The sequence below is a fragment of the Hypanus sabinus genome, chromosome 3 (genome assembly GCF_030144855.1).
Source record: "Hypanus sabinus isolate sHypSab1 chromosome 3, sHypSab1.hap1, whole genome shotgun sequence".
Classification (NCBI taxonomy): domain Eukaryota; kingdom Metazoa; phylum Chordata; class Chondrichthyes; order Myliobatiformes; family Dasyatidae; genus Hypanus; species Hypanus sabinus.
Genome location: NC_082708.1, coordinates 12,210,174 through 12,235,773, shown reverse-complemented (window position 1 = coordinate 12,235,773; position 25,600 = coordinate 12,210,174). Strand labels below are relative to the sequence as shown.

The 25,600-nt window shown below is 40.7% G+C and overlaps 1 protein-coding gene across 1 annotated transcript in view; it reads right to left on the bottom strand.

The window, feature by feature from the left end:
* Positions 1 to 25,130, bottom strand: part of nlgn4xa (neuroligin 4 X-linked a) — a 318,165-nt gene extending 293,035 nt beyond the window's left edge. Inside the window, exon 1 of the mRNA XM_059963749.1 lies at positions 24,671 to 25,130. Within this exon, the coding sequence (XP_059819732.1) occupies positions 24,671 to 25,130 (460 nt within the window). The remainder of the gene's footprint in view (positions 1 to 24,670) is intronic.
* Between the last annotated feature and the right edge of the window lie 470 nt (positions 25,131 to 25,600).

The following is a 25,600-nucleotide window of genomic DNA, read 5'->3' as shown; positions in this document are numbered from 1 at the left end:
ACCCCCCTTTACTTCCTTCCATGGCCTTCTGTCTCTTTCACCAATCAAATTACCAACTCTTTACTTCATCCTCCAGGTTTCACCTATCACCTTGTGTTTCTCTTTCCCCTCTGCCCACCTTTGGAAATCTACTCCACAGCTTTTTCTCTCCAGTCCCTGCTGAAGAGGTTCAGCCCAAAATCTCGACTGTACTCCTTTCCTAGACGCTGCCTGGCCTGCTGAGTTCCTCCAGCATTTTGTGTGTGCTGCTCAAATTTCCAGCATCTGCAGATTTCCTCTTCTTTTTGACACCAGTATGTCCGTCAACTTCTTCCAACAAGTTCATCCCAATTTTGTGCTTACCCAATTTTAATTTCTTGCCAGATCATCAAAATCATTATCAGACTTGATATCATTGGCACATATCATGAAATTTGTTGTTTTGCAACAGTATTTAATAATAAAAAATTATAAATTACAATCACAAACATATAGTACATATATAACTAAATAAATAGTGCAAGAGAGCAAAAAAAGAAAAAAATTTTTTGAGAGGTAGCATACATGGGTTCATTTTCTATTCAGAAATCTGCTCGTGGAGGGAAAGAAGCTGTTCCTAAAATATTGAGTTGAGTGTTTTCAGGCTCATGTATGTCCTCCTTGATGGTAACAATGACAAGAGTGCATGTCCTGGGCAATGGGGGTCCTCACTGACGGATACCACCTTTTTGAAGGTGTCCTCACTGCTGGGGAGTCTAGTGCCCACAATGGAGCTGGCTGAGTTTCCAACTTCCTGCAGCCTTTTCCGATCGTGTGCAGTGGCCCCTCCATACCAGAAAAATCATGCCACCGTTAAGAAATGTTCCCCCAGGAAACAAAAAAAAACAGAATGCTAAGTTATTTCAGTGAGAAAATCAGAAGAGAGTCCTTGCTTGCCAACTGGTTGCTAAGTGACTTCTCTTTTTGAGTATCTCATTCTCTGGCCTGGAGAGAGCGAGTATAAGCGGAAAGTGCACTGGCCTTGAAAAAGCACCAATATAATCTAATGCTGCCTTTGTCAATATTCCGTGATGCATTCACCAAGTGGGCTCTGGCCTGAAGCAGCGGAATGCAGAAGTAATTAAAGTGTAAAGTCTGAGCCAAGGGCTTTAATTATGTTGAGGATCAGGCTTCTATCACAAAATGTTTTGGAACATTCCCATACTGTCCATTTTTACTTCATTGAGTCGTAGAGCAGCACAGCACAGAAACGGGCTCTTCAGCCCATGCTGAACTATTTATCTGCCTAGTCCCGTTGATCTGCATCCAGAGAATAGCCCTCCATCCCCTCCCATCGATGTACCGAGCCAAACTTCTCTGAGATAATAACTTCAAATCTACACCCACCACTTCGTTGGCAGCTCATTCCGCAGTCTTACCACGCTCTAAGTGAAGAAAATCTCCCTCCTGTTCCCCTTAAACATTCCACCTTTCACCCATGGCCTGTAGCTCTAGTCCCAATGGGAAAGCTTGTTTGTATTTACCCTACGTATACTCCCTCATAATTGTGACTACCTCTATCAAACCTCCCTTCATTCTCTGACACTCCTAACCTATTCAACCTTTCCTTATAACTCAGGTCCTCAAGTGCTGGCACATCCTTGTAAATTTTCTCTCTGCATTCTTTCATAGAAGGCCATAGAAAGGGTGCAGAGGAGATTTACAAGGATGTTGCCTGGATTGGGGAGCATGCCTTATGAGGATAGGTTGAGTGAACTCGGCCTTTTCTCCTTGGAACGTCGGAGGATGAGAGTGGTGTATAAGATGATGAGAGGCATTTATTGTGTGGATAGTCAGAGGCTTTTTCCCAGGGCTGAAATGGTTGCCACAAAAGGACACAGGTTTAAGGTGCTGGGGAGTAGGTACAGAGGAGATGTCAGGGGTAAGTTTTTTACTCAGTGAGTGATGAGTGCGTGGAATGGGCTGCCGGCAACAGTGGTGGAGGTGGATACGATAGGATCTTTTTCGGATAGGTACATGGAGCTTAGAAAAATAGAGGGCTATAGGTAAGCCTAGTAATTTCTAAGGTAGGGACATGTTCAGCACAACTTTGTGGGCCTAAGGGCTTGTATTGTGCTGTAGCTTTTCTATGTTCTATGTTCAATCTTATTGATATCTTTCAGTAGGTAGGTGACGTGAGTTCAATTCCCAATGGGTGCCTGAAGGAACAGAGCCTTCCTAATTGTTCCTCTAGAGCAGGGGTCGCCAACCTGGACTCCTCATACCCCTTGTTTAATGGTATTGGTTCATGGCTAAAAAAGGTTGGGAACCTCTGGTCTGGTGGATTGTTTCTCCAGATCCCTGCATCAGCAAGCTCTTCGGATTCTTGTTTATTCTCTCGGCCTTTTTTATGCCATGGACCAATACCATTAAGCAAAGGGTCCATGAATTCCAGGTTGGGAACCCCTGCTCTAAACCTTTCATATATTTATATACACCTCAATTAAACTTCCCAACAGCCTCCTCTGATCTGAAGAAAATAAAACCAGCTCTCCTCCTGGCTACAATATTCCAGTTCTTTCCATGTACAATCTCCTCGGCATCCTTTCCAGCACAGTCAAGACCTTCTTCTGTAAAGATGACCTGGAGAGTTATAAGGAAAGGTTGAATACTTTAGCATTTTATTTGCTATAGTGTAGGAGAATGAGGGGAGACGTGATAGAGGTATATAAAATTATGAGGGGTTGATAGGGTAAATACAAACAAACTTTTTCTATTGAGGTTGGGTAAGACAAGAATTAGGTGTCAATAGCTAAGTGTGAAAGGTGAAATATTTAAGGGGAAACTGAGAGGAAACGTCTTCACTCAGAGGGTGAGGTGAGTGTGGAACGAGCTTCAGAGAGAGTGGTGGATGCAGGTTTGATTTCAACATAAAAGACAAGTTTGGTGAAGCACATGGGCAGGAGGGGTATGGAAGGCCATGGCCCAGGTGCAGGTCAATGGGTCAAGGCACAATAACATTCAGCATACACAATGTGTGCCAAAGGTTCTGTTTCTGTGCTGTAACTCAGTATGATTCTATGACTCTATAGTCATAGTGATGCAATCACTAGAGTCAAGTGGGATGTTATCCTGAGGAGTTGTCCATTGGTGGGTCCTCAGGTCCTCTGGACTATAGAGTTATAATTCCACAGCTCTATGCAATACCCAATCCACATTGTATACAGTTTCCACATAACCACACAGCTTTTATGTCTCCATTCATAAAGGAGTGCACCACATATATCTCTTTAACTGATTTATTGACTAGTTTTGTTGCCTTTATTGACTTGGCCATACACTCCAAAGTCACTTCGTTCCTTCATTCCACAATGCTCTGTGATGTACACTTTCTTGGCCGCTTGCATCTCCCCAGATTCAATATCCTTCATTTTACTGGAATTAACCCATGGGCCAAGCTATGTATCCCTTCCTACAGTCTGAAGTACTCCTTCTCACAGTCACCAACTTTTTGTATCAACTGAAAACACTGTTACCATGTCCTGTGCATTTCAATCTAAATCATTAATCTGCCATATTGTGTAAAAGTCTTGGGCATACATACATATAGCTGGAGAGTCTCAGACTTTTGCAAGGTACTGTAGTAATTTTATGTATTGCATTATACGGCTGCCTCAAAAAGACCAAACAAATTTCATGACGTGTGTGAGTGGTGATAAATCTAATTCTGATATGGGTCTCCATTGTGGACTGGGAGTGGGAAGGAGACAGGGAGAGGGGAATCATGATGGGATAAGTGGAAGGGAAAGGGAAGACAGCAGCAGCTCCAGAGAGACATTTTGTAATGATCATGATTTGAGAGTTAGTGGGCAGAAGTTTAAGGGAAACACGAGGGGGTATTTCTTTACTCAGAGAGTGATAGCTGTGTGGAATGAGCTTCCTGTAGAAGTAGTAGAGGCCAGTTCAGTTGTGTCATTTAAGGTAAAATTGGATAGGTATATGGACAGGAAAGGAGTGGAGGGTTATGGGTAGGTGGGACTAGGTGAGATTAAGAGTTCGGCATGGACTAGGAGGGCTGAGATGGCCTGTTTCTGTGCTGTGATTGTTATATGTTATATGGTTATCAATAAACCAGTTGTTTGGAATCAAATGATCTCCCCTGGTGTCTCAGGGATGGGTGTGTCTGCATCCACACCACCACCCCTGCCCCGGTACTCCTTCTCTCCCACCTGTCCCATACACCTCCTGCAATGGTCCACCCTCGCCATTCCCACTATCCCTTGCACCCAGCAGATTTACAAACTCACTCTCCACTCCACGTTCGCAAATACAGTGCTGTGCAAAAGTCTTAGGCACCCTCGTTATATCTATGTGCCTGAGATTTTTGCACAGTACTGTATACACAGTGGCCACTCTGTTGGGTGCCTTCTGTTCATGGCCTTCTCCTGCTGTAGCCTATTCACTTTACGGTTCAATATTTTGTGCATTCAGAGATGCTGTTCTGCACACCACTCAAATAACACTTGGCTATTTGAGTTACTGCTGCCTGCCTGTCAACTTGAGCCAATCTGGCCATTCTCCTCTGATCTCTCTTATTAAGAAGACATTTTTACCCACAGAACTGCTGGATACAGGATGTTTTCAGCTTATCACACCATTCTCTGTAAACTCCAGTGACTGTTGTGCATTGAAATACCAGGAGGGCACCAGTTTCCGAGATACTCAAACTACCCTATCTGATACCAACAATCATTCCACAAAGTCACTTAGATCACATTTCTTCCCTATTCTGATATTTGGTCTCAACAACAACTGAATTGAACCTCTTGACCACGTCTGCATGCTTTTTTGCATCAATTTGCTGTCACATGATTGGATGATTAGATATTTGCATTAATGAGTAATTGTACAGCTGTACCTAGTAAAGCAGCCATTGAGTGTAGATTACTAAAAGTAAAGCAGTAACCACCAAGTTCTCTGGAATACCACTCATCACAGTTATCTGATCATACAACATCCATAAGTTATTACCTTTTGCTTCCTCTCATGGTGCCAAACATGGATTTATTTTTCTCTTCTGTGTAGCCTGCAAAGTTGGACCTTGGGAAGAGCATTGTTAAGATCTACGTATACTACATCAACAACACCACCCTCATCAACGCTTATGAAATGACTAATTCAATCATTATTCATACAAAACGTACAGTTAATAAATCTATGCCAAATGTATTCAATTAGTCTGTGTCTTTTGCAAATGAAGATTTACGCAAGCCATAGAATAGATTCCAAAAAAGCTGTCTATTGCTGGTTAAGATAAATGACCCGTAATTATTTTGTTGTTTAAATGTACATGTGACAAATAAAGCTAATCTTTAATCTTTATCTTTCTTTAATCTTTTCTCTAATTCTATGATCTTTAATTCTATAATGTAATCTTTAAGCCTTCTAATAAATCTTTAATCTTTGAATCTTTAATACTAATGTAATCTTTAAATCTTCTAATAAATCTTTAATCCTCCAAATTTAAATTTGCTAATCTAATTTTTTTTCTCTAATCTTTAATTCTCTAACCTTTATCTTTCTTTAATTTTCTTTGGTCATCAAATTATAATGTTATTGGTGCTTCTCTCTCTCCAAAGGTGCTGTGTAGGCGATTGAGCATCTGCATTTGGAAAGCAAACTTGGCTTCATTCCTCACAAGCCCATCGTCCAAGCATTTTCCAATGAGCTGTGATTAGTGTAGCTTCAGACCTGGTAGGACTTGCTGATTGTATAGTTTAGAATTGATGTCCAACTTTCAGTCTTATGACGTCTTCTGCCTCTGCTGTTCAAGTGTTGTTACCTGACTTTCAAATGCCAGACGTGAACAGATCCATTGGTCTGCAGGCTTGCCCAGCTTCTTCTTGTCTGTAATGTTTTGTGTCAACCTTTCTCCTTCACAAGGGTCAACTTTGCTTACCATTTACATTTAAAAGCATTAGAAATGTTCTGTGGTGTGTTAGCCAGGCCACAACAAAAAAAAACACAACAAAATACAACAATCAACACAAGAGATTCTGCAGATGCTGAAAATCCAGAGCAACACACACAAAATGCTGGAAGCACTCAGTAGGTCAGACAGCATCTATGGGGAGGAATAAAGAGCTGACATTTTGAGCTGAAACCCTCCTTCAGAACAGACAACAATAATAAAGAATGAAGAAAGTCGTAGGTTAGAGTACAGATCTGGAATAATATGTGTATAAATACATCAATACCAGCATGCATTTAAATGTAAACTGTATTATAAAAAGTGTTTACAGTGCAGAGACTGAGGTTATAGATAGAGGGGATTGGGGAGGGGAACTAACTAGAATGGATGATCATATTAACTGCCTGCAGGAAGAAACTTTTGAGATGGTGTGAAGTTTTTGCTTTAATAGCCCTATGACTATTCCCAGAAGGGAGCTTTCAGAGCCGGCAGTTTGCAGGGTGGGTAGTGCCTGCAATGATTTTTCCTGCCCACTTCTTTGTCCTGGAAACATGCAAGAACCTGCACTGATGGCAGACTGCAGCCAACTGCCAAGGCATCCTTTTCTGCTGACCTGACAGTTTGCTGTAGTTTTCATATAATGTGAGAGACGGTAATGGCTGATGTGACCTTGCTCTCTACGATGGCAGTGTAAAATTGCACCAGTATGCTCTGGGGAGGATGAAATTTTACCAACTGCCACAGGAAGTACATCCTTTATGATGGCATTTTACAGCCAACTGCAATCTGCCATCAGTGTAGGTTCTTGTATGTTAATGTCAGGAATATGGTTCTCCTACGGGAGGGAGGTCCAGCAAAATAATGATGCCCAAGGACCTGAATGTTGAAAAGCTGCTAAATGTAGAGTCAACACAATCCTCCCAGAAGCAGAGGGCTAAAAACACATGAGTGAAGCTTGTTCTGTACTAGGACAATCGAAACCAGTTAGGTGATCATGTGGACCATGCATTGATGAAAGACTGACGATTCCCATATGATACCCAGTCCAAGGTCTGTGAATGGTGCTGTGGTGCAGCTAGCACGAAGATTGCCTGACAGCTCCATCAATCCAGAATTCAGGTGCTGTCTCGGTGGAGTTGGCATGTTCTCCCTGTGCCTGAGTGGATTTTCCCAGGGCGAATTGGGTTCCCGAAGGTATGTGGTTCAACTGCTTGCTGTAAATTGCCCCGAAGGGCATCACAATACCGTAGCAGTTAGTGCTTTGCTATTACAGCTTGGCTTGCCAGAGATAGGAGTTCAACTCGGTCCGTACGTTCTCCTTCTGGGCATGTGAGTTTTCTCCAGGTGCTCCCGGCTGTGCGGCCACTGAGGCCTGGTGAACAGTCCCTGAAGAGCATCGATAATGACCGGTGTCACCCATCTTGTAAAAACCCTGCCCAGAGGAAGGCAATGCAAACCGTTTCTGTATAACTTGCCAAGAACAATCATGGTCATGTCATACAACACGGCACATAATGATTCACACGTTGGGTGCTCTATATTTTCCAAACAAATTAGCTATGATTAACACCTGACATCTCTTGGATCACGCAATCATATGATAATGCCGGGCACAATTTATAAAACAAAATCAGTAAATCTTTTGTGCAATAACCAGAATTTTGAAGGTTAAATGCTAATAACTTTTAACCAAAGCAAAATCAATGGCTTTCTTTTGCTATTGCACCAACATCGATGTAATTAATTGCTGAGTTCTGGAACTGACTCACCACATGACTTATTGCATCCTTCACTTGAAAGAAATAACGTTTTAAATCTTCCCACACTTATGAGCTCTGGACCTGCTCTCCATAAAACATTGGTAACTTTCAAATCTCATGGAGTCATAGATTTATACAGCACAGTGACTGGTACAGGGAGTCCGTACCAGCATCAAGCACCCATTTCCAAATTTTCCTTTTTTAATCTCCCACACTCCCATCAACTCTCACCAGATTCCACCACTCACAATTAATTGGAATTATTTTTTTATTGACACTCACTCACCTCAATGCTGAACTGATTCCACAACCTACAGACTCACTTTCAATGACTGTGTGGCTAGGCGTAGCTCAAATGCAATCTATAAATTTGCTGACGACACAACTATTGTTGGCAGAATTTCAGACGGTGACAAGAGGGCACACAGGAGTGAGGTATATCAGCTAGAAAGGTGGTGTCGTAGCAACAGCCTTGCACTCACCACCAGTAAGACCAAAGAGCTGATTGTGGACTTCAGAAAGGGTAAGATGAGGGAATACATGCCAGTCCTCATAGAGGGATCAGAAGTGGAAAGAGACAGCAGTTGCAAGTTCCCGGGTGTCAACATATCTGAGGACCTAACCTGGACTCAACATATCGATGCAGCTACAGAGAAGGCACGATAGCAGTTATATTTCATTAGGAGTTTGAGGAGATTTGGTACGTCACCAAAGACACTCAATAAATTTCTACAGATGCACCATGGAGAGCATTCTAACTGGCTGCATCACCATCTGGTACAAGGATGGGGGGAGTGGGGCTACTGCACCGGATCAGAAGAAGCTACAGAAATTTGTGAGCTCAAAACTCAGTCAGCTATATCATGAGTACTAGCCTCTGTAGCATCCAGGACATCTTCAAGGAGTGATACCTCAAAAGGGCAGCATCTGTCATTAAGGACCCCAATCACCCACAACATGCTCTCTTCTCATTGCTACCACCAGGGAGGGGGTATAGAAGACTTAAAGCACACACTCAGTGATTCAGGAACAGCTTCTTCCCCTCTGCCATCCAATTTCTGAATGAACTTTGAACCCGTTTACACTTTTTCTTGCACTACTTATTTAACTATATGTACAAACTTCCTATATACCTATATAAATATAGTTCTATAAATATAAAAGTATAAATAAATATATTTCCGTATATATAATGCAATTCAAAGGTTTTTTTCTTTTATTATGTATTGCATTGTCCTACCGCCACAAAGACAACAAATTCCATGACATGCTGGTGATACTGACCCTGATTCTGATTCTGATTGTACAACTCATGTTCTCAGTGTTATTTAATTACTATTTATTTATTATTATCACTCCATGGTGATCTGCTGTTTGTTGTACACTTACCTAGATGAAGGGATATTGTGCTATAAACTGTTGAAGAAGTTTGTCATTGTGTCCTGTCAAGTCAGTCACAAGTTCCATTACTCGTTAATATACAAACATTATGAATGTGTTTACATCTAATGACCCTTTCTTCTCTTGACTGGTTGAGCGGTCTCAGTTGTAAGCGGACTGCTCCCATGAGAAACACCCGCAGCAGTGACAGCCTGTGTTGTTGGTGGGCTACTTTGAGATCTAACAGCATCTTTTTCGGGTATCCCGGTGCCTGCCCACTATTCAATAGTGCAAAACGGCCGGTTGGCTTACTGTCACACCCAGTAACCCAGTGCTAGCTCTAGGCATGCCCTGCCATTCCCATATCACCCTATTCCCTAGACATCTCTCCATTTCTAGAGGGAAAGGTATTGCTTTCTAAACCAACAGGTTTTGGTTTCAGCCGTCCCTAACATGAAGAACAGACGCTGACCAGAACACTTCCTCTTTTGGGTGCAGAGGTGTCTGGATTTGTTTCTGATTTGGTCCGTGGCTGGTATTTTACTTCCCACCTGCCCTACATATCTGTAGAGCTTTCCCCAATCCACCACCTGATGAAGCACAGAAAAACCCTCACAGGTTACCATTATTATTATATTAAAATATTCTTTCCCAGCTCAAGCTGGTAAAGCCTGAGGTGTAGGCATAGCCATGCATACTTACTGCTCAATTGTTAGAAACTTTTGGGCTTATTCTAGTGGTGTTTAGTATAATCTGAAGATTTTCTTAGATATTGTTGTGTAGCCCTAATTGTGTAGTGACTTTGGGGTGATACCAGTTGTAGGTATTACTATTGGGACAATGGTTTCCCTGTTCATGATTCAGAGTCTTTCAACTTCCTCTTTAAATTTGGCATATTTTTTTTACTTTTTTATTGTTTTACTTATTGATTTCTGTGTGTTATGTCTGTTTGGAATGGCTATATCAATTAGGTATGTCGTTCTTTCTTGTTTACCCTGTATTATTATATCCAGACAGTGATTACAGTCTGTCCCATCTGTAATTATGGATCGATTGTAATGTAATTTGTGGGACTCTGTCTTTAAAACTGGATCAAGCTTGTAAGGTATGGTTTCTTTTATGAGTTTCATTTTTTTATTAATAGTTTTTTTGAATTTGCTCAGTTTGTCTTCTTTCACATATTGGTTGTTAATCAGTCTGTGTGTGCAGTGTCTCATTAATTCTATTGCATTTCTTTGTTCTACTGTGAATGCCTGGAAGAAAATGAAAACAAATCTCAGAGTGATACATGGTGACATATACATACATTGATAATAAATTTACTTTGAACTTTAACACATGTACCTACAGTGCTGTGCAGAAGTCTTAAGCACATGTAACTGCATCAATTTTCTTATAAAAGTGCATGACAGTGTACCTAAGAGAATTGGCTAGTTGGTTATTCTAAGCATATTGGAGAACTTGCCACAGATCTTTTTGCAGACTTTGGTTGTCTCACTTGCTTCTGTCGCTCAAGCTAATTCCAGGCAGCCTTGACGACTTTCAGATCAGGGCTCTATGGAGGCCACACCATCTTTTGCAGAACTCCTTGTTCATCCTTTCACTGAAGACTATTCTTTATGACCTTGGCCATGTGATTGGGGTCATTGTCCTACTGTAGAATGAAGCTGGAACCAATCAGATGCCTCCCTGATGATACTGTATGAGGGATGAGAATCTGCTTGTACCTCTCTGCATTGACGATGCCATTAATTCTGACCAGATCACTAAGTCCTTTAGCAGAAATGCAGCCCAAACCTGCAAGGACCTTCCACTGTGCTGCACACATTCATCCATGTAGCACTCTCCAACTCTTCTGCAGACAACATATTGTGCCTCTTGCTTGAGACGAAAATTTCAAATTTTGACTCATCATTCCAGAGCACTTGCTGCTATTGTTCAGCATGCCAGTCCTTGTGTTTTTGTGTGTAGGGGAGTCTCTTGGCTTTGTTTGGAGAGATCGCTTTTTGGCAGCAACTCTTCCATGAAGACCACTTCTGACAAGAGGTCTCTGAACTGTAAGGGGCGTACTTGGATTCTAGTGGTTTCTGTGAGTTCAGAGCTGATAGCAGTGCAGGACTTCCAATTTGGAAGGGACATCAGTTTGATGTATCTCTCATCTGTTACACTTAATTTCCATGGCTGACCACTACATATCTGGTCTTCAACCTTGCCCATTCATTTGTGCTACTTCAGAAGAGCTTGAACAGATCTTGAAATTCTGTCCGCCACAAGATCTCTGCTTGTGAGAGACCTTGCTGATGCAGGATGACCACCTTGTGTCTTGTTGCTGTACTCACTCTTGCAATGGTGTTGACACTGATAATTTGAAGGATAAACATTTGCCACACTCTCACCTTTTAGATCGGCTGTCCATTGCCTCGTTTAATACCCTCTGTACCTGTTTCAGTTTCAGCTAATCGGTTTAGTTCATTTAACTCATTGTCATTGATTAGTATCTGTTAGTTATCTTTGTTTAATCCTGCACTGGGCTATATACCTACAAAATAATCAACTTTTTATTTGAAAAGTGGTCTATTACTTAATATTTTATATATATAATTATTATAATATTATAATCCTATATTATGTATTATTATGATATTATACTTATATATTGTATATTATTATGATATTATAATTACATATTATATATTATTATATTATAATTATTATTTTATATTTTATATAATAGATTACTTAATTCTTTTACAAAATACAAAAAATTCTCTGTAACATTTAATGTTTTGGAAAATTAATGTTTGGAAACTTAAAATTTACTCTTTTCTACTGACACACTAATGCAGAAAATAAAAGATAAACATCTAAGACAAAATTTATGTAATAATCTAGTGTGCCTAAGACTTCAGCAGTTGAATGACAATAAATTTGAACTTGATGATTATCCTTCAATCAATGTTACCAAGACGGGGACACACACACACAGTGCCGAAGGAACTCAGCAGGTTCCATGTGGACAAATAGAGAGCCAGTGTTTCAAGCTGAGACCCTTCATCAGGACAATTGGGTTATACGTTCACTATCATTTTGCATGGGACAGCAGGGGTGTTAGTGGGGATAAGCTGCCACTACCTATTAAATGCTCCCAATGATATTCTTCTCAAACAGCTTCTGACAACCAAGTCCAGCTCCTGGCCTTCACATGTGGCTGAGCTGCTAAACTCAGCAGAACCATTTCTATCGACAGAAGAAGAGACCAAGGAGGTTTACTGGCATCTTAAACCCGGTTGCTTTGGGCAGATAGGGATCATCAGCTGAGAATGAGAACTCCGATCTCAAACCTCCACTGCCTTGCGGCTACACCCATTCACGGGGAAGTTCTCGGAGTAAACCTGAAGAAAAATCCAGAGCTGAGGTCCGTAAGGCAGTCTCACGTTGAGTTTAAATCTTGCAACACCACTGGTGCCATACTGCATCAGTCTCTGCGGTTCCTTTAGATTCAACAGCTGTGTGGAGAGAGGGAGCCTGCTGCAACAGGCAACAGCTTGTGCTCCATTTCATACTGTCCTGGCTTGCATACTGGCATATCACACAGACAGCTGGGCGCAACATCTATGGTCCACCCCCACTAACAAAGGGCCTCAAGGGACAGACCCCATCGTGTACAGTCCGGCTGAGAGTGCCCCATATAACTGTGACATTCCTTCCAGAGCACTGTGCTGTCTGTATAAATGACTGACCTTTAGTAATGTGCCTTTCACTCTTTCTCTTCTGTGACAATGATGACCAACACCCTTTGAGAGGCTCTTCCTTGAGTAGAACAGTGCCAAAGGAAAGCAGAGAGACTGAGCATAGAACACAGAAAGGTATTGCATGATGCAAGCCCTTCAACCCATGAGCCTACAATTTATGTTCTCAGTATTATTTTGAGTGTTATTTTACATCCCTCTATTCCGAGGCTGTGCCCAGAGGGCACAGATTCAGAATGGAGGGAGTTCCATTTAGAATGAAGATGAGGAGGAATTCCTTTAGTCAGAGCACAGTGAATCTGTGGGGCTCATTACCACAAGTGGCTATGGAGTCCAGGTGTATATAAGGTGGAGTTTGACAGGTTTTTGGCTGGTCAAGATGTGAAAGGTTACTGCGAGAGGGCAGGAAAATGGGTTTGAGAGGGAAATGGATCAGCCATGATGAAATGGTGGAACAGACTAGATGGGCTGAATGGTCTAATTCTGTTCCAATGTCTTATGGTCATATTATTTTTATAATTTGTATGATTTATCCCTTATCCTTATCATTAGTTGGTCGGATTAATGCTATTAAAATGATGATTCTACCGAAATTTTTATATTTATTTCAAGCTTTACCAATTTTTATTCCTAAATTTTTTTTGATAACATTGATTCAAAAATTTCTTCATTTGTGTGGCAAAATAAAAATCCTAGGTTAAGTAAAAGGCAATTACAAAAATCTAAAAAAGATGCTGGTTTAGCTCTACCTAACTTTAGATTTTACTATTGGGCGAATAATATTTGTAACTTAATTTATTGGAAATCAGATTTAGATTCACCATTGGGCCCACAGTGGGTAAATTTAGAATGCAATGAGGCACAGGGATATTCTCTATTCTCCGTTCTGGGTTCTTCTCTCTCTGCCGATTTAGTTAAATTCAATAAACAGATATCCAACCCTGTTGTCAAACATACATTACGAATTTGGTTTCAATTTCGTAAATTTTTTACTCTGAAAAACTTTGTTCTTGATAGCCCTATTTTACTTAATTTTTTTTTCAAACCTTCTTTGACAGATCAAGTCTTTAGCATATGGAAAAGGAAAGGTATAAAATGCTTTCATGATCTCTTCTTTGAAGGTAGTTTGATGTCTTTCGACCAACTTTCCAACAAATTTGAGTTACCTAAATCTAACTTTTTTAGATATTTACAAATTAGAAATTTTTTACATAAAATTCTACCATCCTTCCCCAATTCAACTTCAACGGACTTTTTAGGTATGATTTTTACCTTAAATCCCTATCAGAAGGGATTAGTGGCTTTTATTTATAATATGATTATGAAGATACAACCAGAAATATCAGGTAGAATTAAACAAGAATGGGAAAAAGAACTTCAATATAATATATCAATAGAAAAATGGGAAAAAATTTTACAAATGGTTAATTCTTCTTCTACATGTGCTAAACATGCTTTAATACAATTTAAAATTGTACATAGAGCTCATATGTCTAAGGATAAGCTTGCTCGATTCTATTCTCATATTAACCCTCAATGTGACAGATGTCATTCAGATGTGGCTTCATTGACCCACATGTTTTGGTCATGTCCCACTTTATATAACTATTGGAAGGACATATTTGCTACCATTTCCTCAATTTGGAATATCGATTTACAACCTCATTTTATTACTGCAATTTTTGGTATACCAAATGAGGATGATAATCAGTTTTCCCCTTCAATTAGATGAATGATTGCTTTTGTAACATTAATGGCCAGAAGGTCTATATTACAAAATTGGAAAGAAGTAAATCCTCCTACCACATTCCAGTGGTTTTCTCAAACTATTTCTTTTCTGAGCTTGGAAAAAATTAGAAGTACTATTTTTGACTCATCAATTAAATTTGAAGAAACTTGGGGACCGTTCATACGACATTTTCATATGAATTAATTTGGCCTCTTCCAGACCTTCTCTTTACTTATCCTTGTTCAGGTATGGAGTTCCGGAGTTTTTGGCACTATCATATACAAATAAACTGTTATTATTGCCCATGTTAGTTTAGTTTAGTATTTTTTTAATATTTTTTGCCTGTATTTTTATAATTTTTTCTTTTTCTTTTGATGATTATTTTTATTTTTTTTCATATAATTATTATAAACTTGATTGATAATGTACTATGTTTTTCTGTTGATATTTTAATAGGATATTGTTATCCTACTATTAATTCAATTTCAAGTCTTATGCATTTATAACCTATTTATTATTATACTATGTTTTTTATATATGAAATTCAATAAAAAGATTGAAAAAGAAATTTGTATGATTTATCTTCTTTTGAGCATTGCTTATTTGTCAGTCATTGTTTATATAGTTTTAATATAAATTCCAGTGTATTCCTTTATTTTCATGTAAATACCTGCAAGAAAATGCTGGTATATGTATTTTGATGATAAATACAACATGATTTAGACCTTTACATAGAACATTGAAAACTACAGCACAGTACATGATATTGTGTCAAGATTAACCTAACCCACCCATTTAGCCCTCCATTTTACTTCCATCCATGCGCCTATCTAAATATTCCTGTTACACCTGCCTCTACCATCACCGCTGGCGACGCACTCCTTGTCTGCACCACTCTCTCAGTTAAAAAAAAATTACCCCGACATCCCTATAATTTCCTTCAGTCTCCTCAAAACTACGCTCCCTCATATGATTCATTGTCACCCTGAGAAAAATATCATGGATTTGGACCTGAAATTTATTGTTCATGATGAAAGCGCATTGGAAACTTCAATTAACTAATAATTCCCTCGTACCAGAAGGTACAAATCTAGAGGTGCAGCCCAGAAAAAGTCCTTTCTGCCGAACAGACCATAGCACCCAGTAACCCACCTACTTAACCTAATCCTAATGCCTAATCACAAGAGAATTTACAATGACTAATTAGCCTACTGACCATATGGTGGGAGGGCACCCACACTATTCATGTGGATGAACATACGAACTCCTTACAGGTGGCACCGGAATTGAACTCCAAACTTCAGAACGCCCCGAGCTGTAATAGCATCATGCTAACCCCTACACCACCCTGGTGCCATGGTGGACGGGAAAGGGAAGTGAAATTACAATAAAGGAACAGGCAATTTGATTCAAATGGAAGCAATAGTTGCTGCATCGCCACAGTAAAGTCATGATTCATTCTTTACCTCAGGGTATATAGTCTCGCCCAAACATCGTATCCATCATATCCTCTTATTGATGTCAAAAGGGGCATCAGTGTCTCCCTTGAATACACTCATGACTGAGCAGTCTCAGGCCTCTGAGACAGAATTCTAAAGCCTCTGTGTCTGTGAGTGTAGAATAACACACACACAAAGTGCTGGAGTAACTCAGCAGGTCAGACAGCATCCATGGAAATTTCAGGCCAAGACCCTTCATCAGGACTGGAAAGAAAGGGGGAAGAAGCTTGTGTGTGTGTGGAAATCTCTTTTCAGCTGAATCACAAATGATCCTTTTTCCAGAGACTATGCCTCCTGGTTCCATACTCTCCGACCTAACAGTAACATAACAGCTAGTGCAATGCTTTACAGAGCCAGCTGTTTGAGATTCAGGTGCGATTCTTAAGACCATAAGATATAGGAGCAGAAATAGGCCATTCAGCCCATTGAGTCTGCTCTGCCATTCAATCATGGGTTGATCCAATTCTTCCAGTCACTCCCACTCCCCTGCCTTCACCCCATACCCTTTGATGCCCTGGCTAATCAAGAACCTATCTATCTCTGCCTTAAATACACCCAGTGACATGGCTTCCACAGCCACTTGTGGCAACAAATTCCACAGATTTACCACCATCTGACTAAAGTAACTTCTCCGCATTTCTGTTTTAAATGGACGTCCTTCAATCCTGAAGTCATGTCTTCTTGTCCTAGACTCCCCTACCATGAGAAATAACTTTGTCATGTCTAATCTGCTCAGGCCTTTTAATATTCGGAATGTTTCTATGAGATCCCCCCCCCCCCCCATTCTCCTGAACTCCAGGGAATACAGCCCAAGAGCTGCCAGACGTTCTTCATACCGTAATCCTTTCATTCCTGGAATCTTCTCATGAATCTTCTCTGAACCCTGTCCAATGTCGGTATATCCTTTCTAAAATAAGGAGCCCAAAACTGCACACAACACTCCAAGTGCGGTCTCACAAGTGCCTTATAGAGCCTCAACATCACATCCCTGTCCTTATATACTTCTATACCTTCCCACAGCTATCTGTAAGAAGTTTGTACATTCTCCCTGGGACTGTGTGGGTTTAGTAAGACGTGATATGCTATGTTGGCACTGGAAAGTGATAACCAGCACAATCCTCACTGATTTGATTTGACACAAACAACTTGTTTTATTGTATGTTTTCATGATCATGTTGACGTACAAATAGAGCTAAATTTTCTTCTTTAAAATCACAGCATCTCAACATCTAACAAAACTTTGATAAAACACAGGAGATTTTGCAGATGCTGGAAATCCAGAGCAACACAAACAAAATGCTGGAGGAACTTCTGCCATCTTCAATGGAACCCTACCACCAAATGCATCTTTACCTCTGCCCCACCGTCAGCTTTCAGCATGAATCTCTCCTTCTGTGATTACCTTGTCCATTTGTCCCTCCCCACTAATTTTCCACCTGACACTTATCCCGGCAAGCAGAAGAGGTGGTACACTTGCCAAATTCACCTCCTTCCTCACCTCCATTCAGGGCCCAAACCAGTACCGCCAGGTGACACGACACTTTCACTTGTGAGTCTACCAACGGTGCTTCCAATGTGATCTCCTCTACACTTGGTGAGAACTGACGTAGGTTGGGAACTGCTTTGCTGAACACCATCTGCAAGAACAGGATTTCCCAGTGGATAACCGTTATAATTCCAATCCCCATTCCATTCCAACATGTTGGTCCACGGCCTCCTCTACTGCCAGGGGGAAGCTGGAGGAGCAATATCTCAGCCTCCAACCTGATGGCATGAACATTGACCTCTGTAACCATTAGCAATTTAACAGCCACCTCCCTCCCTCTTATCCATTCCTCACTCTGGCCCCCTGTTACCTCTCCTCTTCTCATCTGACTATCACCTCCCTCAGTGACCCTCCCCCTTCCCTTTCTCCCATGGTCCACTCTCCTCTCCTTTCAGATTCCTTCTCAGCCCTTTATTTTCTCTAATCACCTCAGCTTCTTACATCATTCCCCCCTCCCCTACCCACCTGGCTTGACCCATCACCTTCGACCTTGTATTCCTTCTTCTCCCCCCATTATTTTGTTCTGGCTGCATTACCCTTTTCTTTCCAGTCCTGATGAAGGGTCTTGGCCTGAAACATCAACTGCTTATTCATTTCCATAGATGCTGCCTGACCGACTGAGCATTTTGTAGGAGTTGCTCAGCTTTGATAAAAGAGGTTATTCATGAAAACCTAATTAAGGTCTGTCTTACGTCTTTTGAAATCTAGTTTTGCATTGCTCCACAAGGCCTAACATTGTAAATCAAGCCTATTAAATGTCTACATTATCTTAAAAACCTGAAGTTGGTTCTTTCTTATGTTTATAATCTTCTTCCCCTACTTCAACTCAACGAGTTGAGTGATGAGAGGGCAAGGAATGGAACAGACACAAAGCAGAAATCAAACAGAAGTAAATTCGGTGTGCACTTTGTTAGATACCTCCTGTGCCTAATATAGGGACAACTGAGTGTACGTTCATGATCTCCTGCTGCTGTAGCCAAACTACTTCAAGGATCAACCCAGACATGCTCTTCTGCACACCACTGTTGTAACATGTGGTTGTTTGAGTTACTGTCGCCTTCCTGTCAGTTTGAACCGGTCTGACCATTCTCCTCTGATCCCTCTCATTAACAAAGCGTTTTCACCCACAGAACTGACACTCACTGGATGGTTTTTTTTTCTGTTTTTCATAGTATTTTCTGCAAACTCTAGAGAATGTTGTACATGAAAATCCCAGAAGATCTAAAATACTCAAATCGCCACTATTCTTTTCCATTCTGATATTTGGTCTGAACAACAACTGAACCTCTTGATTGTATCTTTTGTGCATTGAGTTGCTGCCATGTGATTGGTTGATTAGATGTTTGCATTAATGAGCAGGTGTACAGGTGTACCTAATAAAATGGACTGAGTGCACGTCACACAGATCCAGCTGAATTACATTTAGAAACTAACTTACCTTTTCTGCTATTAAGCTTCTGTTTCATCTTCTCTTTCAGAATCAATTTTTATTGTTTGTGACTTCCTTCTCAGATAGGCTCAAATACTCCCCTACATAATTTAAATTTAAAACAGAAAATGCTGTATATTGTTGTGGCAACCTTTTAACCAACACAGTGATCAGTCTAACCCTTCCCTCCTAATAACCCATTACTTTCCATTTTTCTTTCAAGGTCATCTCATTACAGGAAGGATGTGGAAGCTTCAGAGTGGGTACAGAGGAGATTTACCAGGATGCAGCCTGGAATGGAGAGCATGTCTCCTGGAGGTAGTTTAAACAAACAAGGGCTTTCCCTTTTGGAGCATAAGAGGATAAGAGGTGACTTGGTAGAGGAGTGTAAGATAATAAGAATTGTAGTTAGAGTGGACAGCCAGAGACTTTTTCCCAAGGCAGAATTAGTTAATATGAGAGGGCATCATTTGATGGTGAGTGGATGGAAGCATAAGGAGGTATTTTTTTTTTAATGAGAGAGTGTTTGGTACATGGAATGCCCTGCCAGAGGTGATGGTAGAGGTAGATTTATCAGGAACAGTTAAGGATGTTTCATTTAAGAATGAAAAATGGAAGGTGATGTAGGAGAGAAGTTCAATTGATCTTAGAGTAAATTAAAAGGTCAGCACATCATAGGCCAAAGGTCTGTACTGTGCTGTAATGTTCTATGCTCTATGTATATACTCAGGAGATCTGGAAGTTTCTGCAATCTCAGATGCTGCCCAACCAATGGAAATTCATTTAAATTTTCAGTGGACCATTCTGCCCTTTGTTCCTGTTCTCCCACTCGATATGACTGATCGTTAATCCACTGTCACTTCCCTCTAGTGTGCTTTAGTATCTAAAAATGTCAACTAATTCCAGCATTTTCTTTTCTTCTTAATTCAGATTTTCAATATCTGAATATTGAGTATTTCTTTCATCATTAATCTCCCTGCATTTCCAAACTATCAAAGATCTTCTACTCTGCTGTCCCTGTCTTCTCTTCTGCGTTACCTTCATTAAACTTCTCTCTCTGCCAGCACTATAACATAGAACAGAGAGCAATACAACACAGGAGCAGACCCTTCAGCTCACAATATTGTGCCATACTAATTACCCTAATAACACTTAATCACATGAATATAATTATGATTATACTTATGATGGCAGTAATATTGTTTTCTCCTTCTGTAAAAATATTTTCCCTCTTCTTCCACTCCCCACTCTGGTCCTTTCTCCTGTGGTCTGCTCTCCTCTTCGATCAGATTCCTTCCTCTCCAGCCCTTTACATTTCCTACCGACCTGGCTTGTAGTTATCCTCCTTCCCCTCCCACCGCCTTTTTATACCAGCATCTTCCCCCTTCCTTTCCAGTCCTGATGGTGAGTCTTGGCCCAAACTTTTTATTCATTTCTGTAGACACTGCCTGACCTGCAAAGTTCCTCCAGCATTTTGTGTGTATTATCTGATCACATTTACCTCAACATGGTCCATTTCCATTTCTCTGTTTTCTTTGTGCCTATTTATCTATCTGTTGACTTATTTCCAGATACAGCGAGGAACAGACACTTACAGCCCAAAGATTTGCACTGCCCAGCAACCCGCCAATTCGACCCCAGCCTAATCACCGGACAATTTACAATGACCAACAGCATTCACAAGAAAAAAAAAATCATAAATTAGCCATAAATTATACACATAAATGACACCAAGGCTTCACTTCTAGATGAGCTCAATGCCTTCTATGCTTGCTTGGACCATCAAAATATGAACTGACCACCACACATCCCCGATAACCCTGTGATTTCAGGCTTTGAATCTGACTTGAGAGCATCCTTCAGGAGGCTGAATTGACATAAAGCATCTGACACAAATGGGACACCTGGCCGAATACTAAAGACCTGTGCTGATCAACTAGCTGGAGTGTTCACTGATATCCCTAACCTCTAGCTCTAGCAGTCTGAGGTACCACCTACTTCAATTATACCATTGCCCAATAAGAATGGAGTAACCTGCTTTAATGACTATCATACAATAGCACTTACATCCACCATGATGAAGTGCTTTCAGAGGTTGGTGATGAAACGTATTAACTCCTACTCGAGAAGCAACTTGGATGCACTCCAGTTTGCTTCTGAAGCAACAGGTCCACAGCAGATGCCATTTCACTGGCTCTTCACTCAACCCTGGAACATCTGGACAGCAAAGATGCACACATCAGGATGCTCTTTATCAACTACAACTCTGCAATCAATACTCTCGTCCCCTCAAAACTAATCAATAAACTCCAAGACCTCAAAACCTCCTTGTGCAATTGGATGCTCAATTACCTCATTTGCAGACCCCAGTCAGTTCGGATTGGCAACAACATCTCCAAAGGTGCACCACGAGGCTATATCCTAGCACCCCCACCCCGCCCCGCCCTATTCACTTTACATTTATGACTGTGTGGCTAAACACATCTCCAGCACTATATTTAATTTGCTGACAACACCATGGTTGTTGGCTTGATTGAAGATGGTAAGGAATCAGCAGACAGGAAGGAAGTGAAAATTTGGCTAAGCGTTGCCACAACAATCACCTCTCAGTCAATGTCGGCAAGACCAAGGAGATGACTATTGACTTCAGGAGGAGGAAAGTGGAGGTCCAATAGCCACTCCTCATTGGGGGATTAGAGGTGTAGAGCATCAGCAACTGTAAATTGCTCAGAGTTACTATTTCAGAGCATCTGTCTTGGGCCCAGCATGTAAGTGCAATTACAAAAAAAAGTGTGGCAGCACCTCTACTTCATTAGAAATATACAGAGATGTGGCATGACATCAAAAACTTTGACACAATTCTATAGACATGTAGTGGAGAGTATATTGACTGGATATATCACAGCCTGGCATGGAAGCACCAATGTCCTTGAACAGAGCATCCTACAACAAGTAGTGATTATGGCCCTGTTCATGACAGGCAGAGCCCTTCCCAGTGTTGAGCACGTCTACATGGAGTAATGTTGCAGGAATGTAGCATCCATCATCAAGGACACCCATCATCCAGTCCATGCTCTCAAGAAGAAGATACAGGAGTCTTAGGACCCACACCACCAGGTCTGCTCTGCCAATTCATCATGGCTGATCCATTTCCGTCTCAACCCCATTCTCTTGCCTTCTCCCTGTAACCTTCCATCCCTTACTAATCAAGAAGTTGTCAACTTCCACCTTAAATACACCCAACAACCTGGACTCCACAGCTGCTTGTGGCAACAAATTCCACAGATTTATCACCATCTGTCTAAAGAAATTCCTCCTCATCTCTGTTCTAGATGGACATCCCTCTATCCTGATGCTGAGCCTCTGGACCTGAACTTCCTCACTGTAGGAAACATCTTCTCCACATCCAATCTAACTTTGAATGTTGAATTCCTCTCAACATTTGACAGGTTTCAATGAGAACTCCCCTCATTCTTCTAAATTCCAATGAGTACTGGCCCAGAGCCATTAAATGCTCCTGAAATGATAACCATATCATTCTTGGATTCATTCTTGTGAGCCTCCTCTGAAACCTCTCCAATGTCAGCACAACTTTTCTTATTTGCACTGTCTTACGCACATTGGCTGTTTATCCATCTTATTGGAGGTAGGCTTCTACTGATTCTATTATGTTTTTTGAATTAACTGAGTATGCCCACAGGAAAATGAAACTCAGGTGACTCAGGTAAATGAAAATGAAACTCAGGTAAATGGTGACATATATGTACTTTGATAATAAGTTTACTTTGAATTTTGAACTAATGTTTTATAAACCTAACACTGTCATCAACCTGAAATATTATCTTTGTTTTTCTCCCTCTACAGGTACTGAGTATTTCCAATACTTTCTGGGGGGGTTTCAGAATACATTCAACAGTGGGGAAAGGGTTTGAAGGGTTATGATTATTCATGATAAATGTAGAGTATGTCAGCTGGGATTCTCAACTGAAAACCCATTATATAAGTGGCTCCCAGAGACAGTCAGAAAGCACCAGATGTGCTGTGAAGACCAATGCTAAACTCTACTTTCCAGCACAATCATAATTGTTTGCCATAAAGTTAAACTTTTAACAAATATTCTTTGCTTAACTTTTTCTTGTAGGCAAGAACCAGTGCCTGGTTCTTGATATAACTTGCAAGCAGAAATCTGTTTGAAGTCAGAGACACAGTTTTTCAAAGTGAAGTGACCAGGAGACTTGTCTCCATTAACCAAACACAAGACAATTGGGTTTATGCACCTTGATACACTAACCATCAAGCTTGGTTACAAATTGTGATGCTTGTGTACTCAGGGAGTAAGCCCTCACAATGTTAATTGTGGATGTTTTGGATCCCTGTCACCAGAAGCTTTTAAGGCCATCTGTGTGAGTTACTTTGTCCCAGCAAAGGTATCTGGAAAACATCACATGCAGATGATGTCATCTAATAGAAAATAGTATAAGTACCATCACAGTTTAGGGAATGATAGGAATGATGAGGAGAACAACAGAAAGATGGTGGCTACAGAAAGAGGAAATGGAATTCATTCCTCAATCTTTTTTTTCTGTGATGGAGGACTCATTCATCTGATTCTCATTGGAATGTTCCACTTTTTTCTAATTGTACCTGTGTTTGGAAATCCTGTGTAATTTGTAAATCTTTTTTTTTTAACTCAGATATCTTTTATAAAATTTTATAAACCCTCTGTAAGTGCTAAATGAGTGTCAAGAATTATTTGTCTAAATTTAAACAGGTATCATTAAAATAAAATAATTGTGTTTAAATCCTGTTGGCTGGAAGTATCTCCTCCTTGGTATGGAGAGCATTCACCACTCAACCAAAGCATATTGGCCATTAAACTTTGCCACAGAGGCTAGACAGGGAAGTAAACTCGTCATCGAAGAGTAGGTGGATACTGTATAACTTCCTATAGTGAGAGTACCTGTAGATATCTAAATCGGTTAGGGCTTAAAATTTTCTTTTGAGTTTGGGGCTTTGCTGACGGGGATCCCAAAACCATCACAGTGCTTTCTGAGTTTGAATTCTGGGTAGAAATCACTGAGAAGTAGACTTAATTTATCAAAAACTTTGTGTCTGCTGAAAACTGGTAGAAGAATAGAAAAACATTTCAGAGGGACTATAACCACATCTGGGTAAAAGAGATTATGACATCACAGGCTGGACAAAATAAGGTGCATGTCTCCGTAGTCAGTGGCACTTAAAGAGTTGCAGACAATGATTCAGACCAAAGCAAAACCAGGAAACTTACACCGAACTATTACTTGCTCTCTGGAGGGTAAGTAACAAAATAATGTGTTGGAACTAATTCTATTTGGTTATTGAAATTGCTTATCAGTTCATGCTTCAGGTCTATGCATATTTTTACTTACGTTCCAAACAAAGTTCTCCTGAGGAATCTCTATAAAATAGACATCTTTTATCCAACATGTAAATTAACCACAAAATCTAATTCAACTTCTCACAGCCTTCCAATAATAAATTCCAACAAAGAGGGATAAAGGTAATCTGTGCAACTGAAGGAATGGGCCTCGATCTAAATGGACTTACTCCCTCCTCTCCCCCACTTCCCTCTCTCTTTTACAGAATTAGAAGAATCTCTCTGTGACTTACCATTCTCAGTTGGGACATAGACATTCAGGTAAAGGCAGTCCTCGCTCTGGTCTTGGATGAAATTGGCCACATTATCCAAGTTGGAGGTGAACCAAACAGGGAGCATGACGTCGGGCAAAAAGCCGAGAATGTTTTGTGGGCAGACTGGGGCGAAATGAGTGGCATTCCTGACGCCAGTCCAGGAGGAGGGAGACTCAGGATGCTGGAAGCGCCTCTCACCCGTGGGAGCTGAGGCATACGGTATTCCGAGGTACTGGTCAACGGGGCCCAAGATATCATTGACTAGCGGTATTCTTACTCCCCTTAGCTTCCCATAGTTTGTGGTGACAATGGGGTAGTTTTCCTGACAGCTGAGAAAGGCGATGCGTACGACGACACTCGTTATCCAGAGCAGGTTGTTCACATTCAAAGCAGGGGCAAGAACAAATGTGAGCCAAGGTAGGCCATTTGGGTTGGACATTGTTTATGATCCAAAGCAATCACACAATGGGGAAAATCGTAGCCGACCTCAGGCCCAGCAGTGGTAGTGAATCTTATCTGCTGTGACAGGTGGAAGACTCAGAAGATCCATTTAAAACTGAGGGAAAAACATCGATCGCATTAGACCCTCTGGTGGTGTCCACCCAATCTCAAGAACACCATGTTGCCAGTAGATCATCCACTTGGTCTGGATCTCGAGTAGGAGATAGTTCGACAGCTGATGAATCCTACCTGACAATCAAGAAAAACAAGTTGATTATTGAAGTTTGCAGCATGAGAAGATAAAGAAGCAAATGAAATGAAAGGGTTAACATATACAAGAGTTTGATAACTCTGGGCCTGTACTCATTGGATTTCAGAAGAATGAGGGGAATCTTATTGAATCCTTTTGAATATTGAAAGTACTAGATAGAGTGTCTGTAGAGAGGATGTTTCCTACAGTGGAGGAGT